The sequence below is a fragment of the Plasmodium cynomolgi genome (genome assembly GCF_000321355.1).
Source record: "Plasmodium cynomolgi strain B DNA, scaffold: 0302, whole genome shotgun sequence".
NCBI lineage: Eukaryota > Apicomplexa > Aconoidasida > Haemosporida > Plasmodiidae > Plasmodium > Plasmodium cynomolgi.
The window spans coordinates 1-2618 of NW_004192834.1; the positions used below are offsets into that span (position 1 = coordinate 1).

Consider the following 2618-nt stretch of genomic DNA (forward strand, 5'->3'; position numbering starts at 1 on the left):
AAATATATATTTTATTTAATGCATTACATAAATAGTGATGTCTTAAAATATACATTAAAATAATTATCGAATATTTATTAATTATTATATAGATTTATTTTAAATTTATTTTTCATAAAAACTCAGCATATATGATTTTATGTTAATCACTTTTTATGTATAAATATATCTACATTTACTAATTTTACTAATTATTATATCATTCATTGCTTTATTGCAATGGAAGATTTAAAATTGATGAAGAATGTATGTTTATCAGTTATATTCAAAATAATTATATATGGCATATTATATTTTATTAATTTTATTTGTCAATTAATTTTTTTTCTTTAAAAAAACCATATACATATTTATATATTTTATATTAAGGATTCCTTTTTAAAATATATTTGGAATAAGTATGATTTAGAAAATGAAGTGAATAAAAGCGATAAAAATAAATTTTTATTATCATGCGCTCATTATATTCCTTATGATATCGTTAGATTTTCAAACGAAAAAATAGATATTTGTATAACATTTTTAAGAAATTTGAAGGAGCTATATAATAGTAATACATCAAGCGACTTTTTTAAACACTGCTACAATATATACTATTGGTTATATTATGAAATAAAGGATGATATTAATTCTGATAAATATATTAACAGTATTTTTGAGGCATCAACTGAGATAGCAAAGGAAAGAAACAAAGGCGATAACTGTTCTGATAGTGATCTCTATAAAGATTGGGAAGAAACAGAAAAATTAGTAATGTTACATATATTTAATAATAATATTGATGATATTCAAGAAATATTAAACAAAGAATGTGATTCTAATAGAATCTCTTGTAAAAAATTTGTCAAAAAATGTGTAGATTTATATACAAGTATGCAGCACTATTTAATTCAATCTTGCAAAAATAGCAATTCCATTATAGAAAAAACCTGTCTTGCAGTAAAAACGTTTAAAGAAAAATATGAGGAATTATATTCCAACCAAAAGATAGAAAATGAATTTCCAGCTTTATCTTCTTATACTCCTATAATTATTACAGATGATTGCCCAAAAGAAAAAAGTAAGTCAGATGAAGCGTCTCTAGTACAAAACAATCAATCAGATCAAGCTTCTACAGTACACAGCAATAAATCAGATGGTTCTATAATTCAAAGCGTACCCCGTGCTCTTGGTTTAATGGCTGGAATACCTCCACTTTTAGTATTAATATATAAAGTAAATATAATTCTTATTCAAAAATTTTAAAATATTTTAACAGAAATATATATAGCATGTCTCTCTATAAAATTAATATAATAATGCTTTTATACATTGAAATGTATTTACTCTTTATTTTACTATATTAGTTTACCCCCGCTAGAAGATGGATAAATTGGGGTTTAGATGGAATTAGAAGAAGAATAAACAACAATTTGCATGGCGATGAAGGAAATGAAATATTATTTGATGGAAATGTATATAGTTCATTTAATTCTTATAATATAGGATACGATGCAGCATAACACCTTTATAAACAGGACCACCGTAATACAACATAAAACAATCGTTACTGCAAAATTATTATGTATACACTCACATATAAATTTTGTTGTAATTCTATAAAAATATCAATAAGAAAAATATATATGATAATTAAATAACCTTAAAGAAAGAGAACCTAAAATTCTTTAGAATACAAACGAGTAAACCAACTATATGTATCAAAAATAACAAAACATTATAATACGTATAAAGGAAGAAAAAGATAAAGAAATAAATTGTATTCGTTTATAATATTATGAAAAAAATTACGGAATATATAAGAATAAGTCATACAAGATAAAAAAAATATATATAAATAATATAACACAGAATGCACAATTAATTTTAATAAAATTAATAAATGCTTATCATACATAGCAAGAAATGTGACAGTGTTCATTTTTTTTTTTTTAATAAGTTACACATAAAATATATAATTGCTTATATATATCCTTTTCAATTTATTTGTGTAAATAATTTACCATTGTACTTATGTAAAAATATCAATTAGTATTATTACTTTTATATAAAATTAAAATGTTTTTCAAAAGAATTTATATTATTCAATTTAAAAGATATATTTCATTATTATTTATTTTAGTTGGTTAAAAATGTAAATATATAATTTACATAGGAAAAATTTTGAATGTATAATGTTTAAAATTATATATTATTTACGCATTCTATTCATTTCCTCTATGTCATGGCACTTTTTATATCATTTCTACCACAAATAGAAATATGTTTTGGATAAAAAATTAATTAATACGACAGGTAGTAATTAATAAATATCTTGTGATATATATTTACGATTTATCATATTTTTATTCTTATGGCGTTAGTTTACTCCTGTTGGAACGTTGTTTTCTTCAAAAGAAAAAAATAGAAATGCATTCACCAATTTAGTCAAAAAAATAGAAAAAGATTTAATTTTTCCTGGAACTAAAAATTCAGTTATAAATTCTAGTTTAGCAACATAAAATTTGGCATATGGATCAGTATAAATCTGTAATATAACACTTAATATTGATTAAATAGCATAATTAATAGCTCAGACTTTACTGAAAAAGTATTGTGTAAATTCAATAGAAATTCGG

The 2618-nt window shown here is 21.8% G+C and overlaps 1 protein-coding gene across 1 annotated transcript; it reads left to right on the plus strand.

Moving 5' to 3' along the window:
* Nucleotides 1-219: 219 nt before the first annotated feature.
* Nucleotides 220-1245, plus strand: PCYB_003480 (hypothetical protein; the record flags this gene model as incomplete). The annotated part of the gene is made up of 2 exons (XM_004227769.1): nt 220-246; nt 370-1245. The coding sequence occupies 2 exons, from the start codon at nt 220-222 to the stop codon at nt 1243-1245; spliced, it is 903 nt and encodes a 300-aa protein (XP_004227817.1).
* Between the last annotated feature and the right edge of the window lie 1373 nt (nt 1246-2618).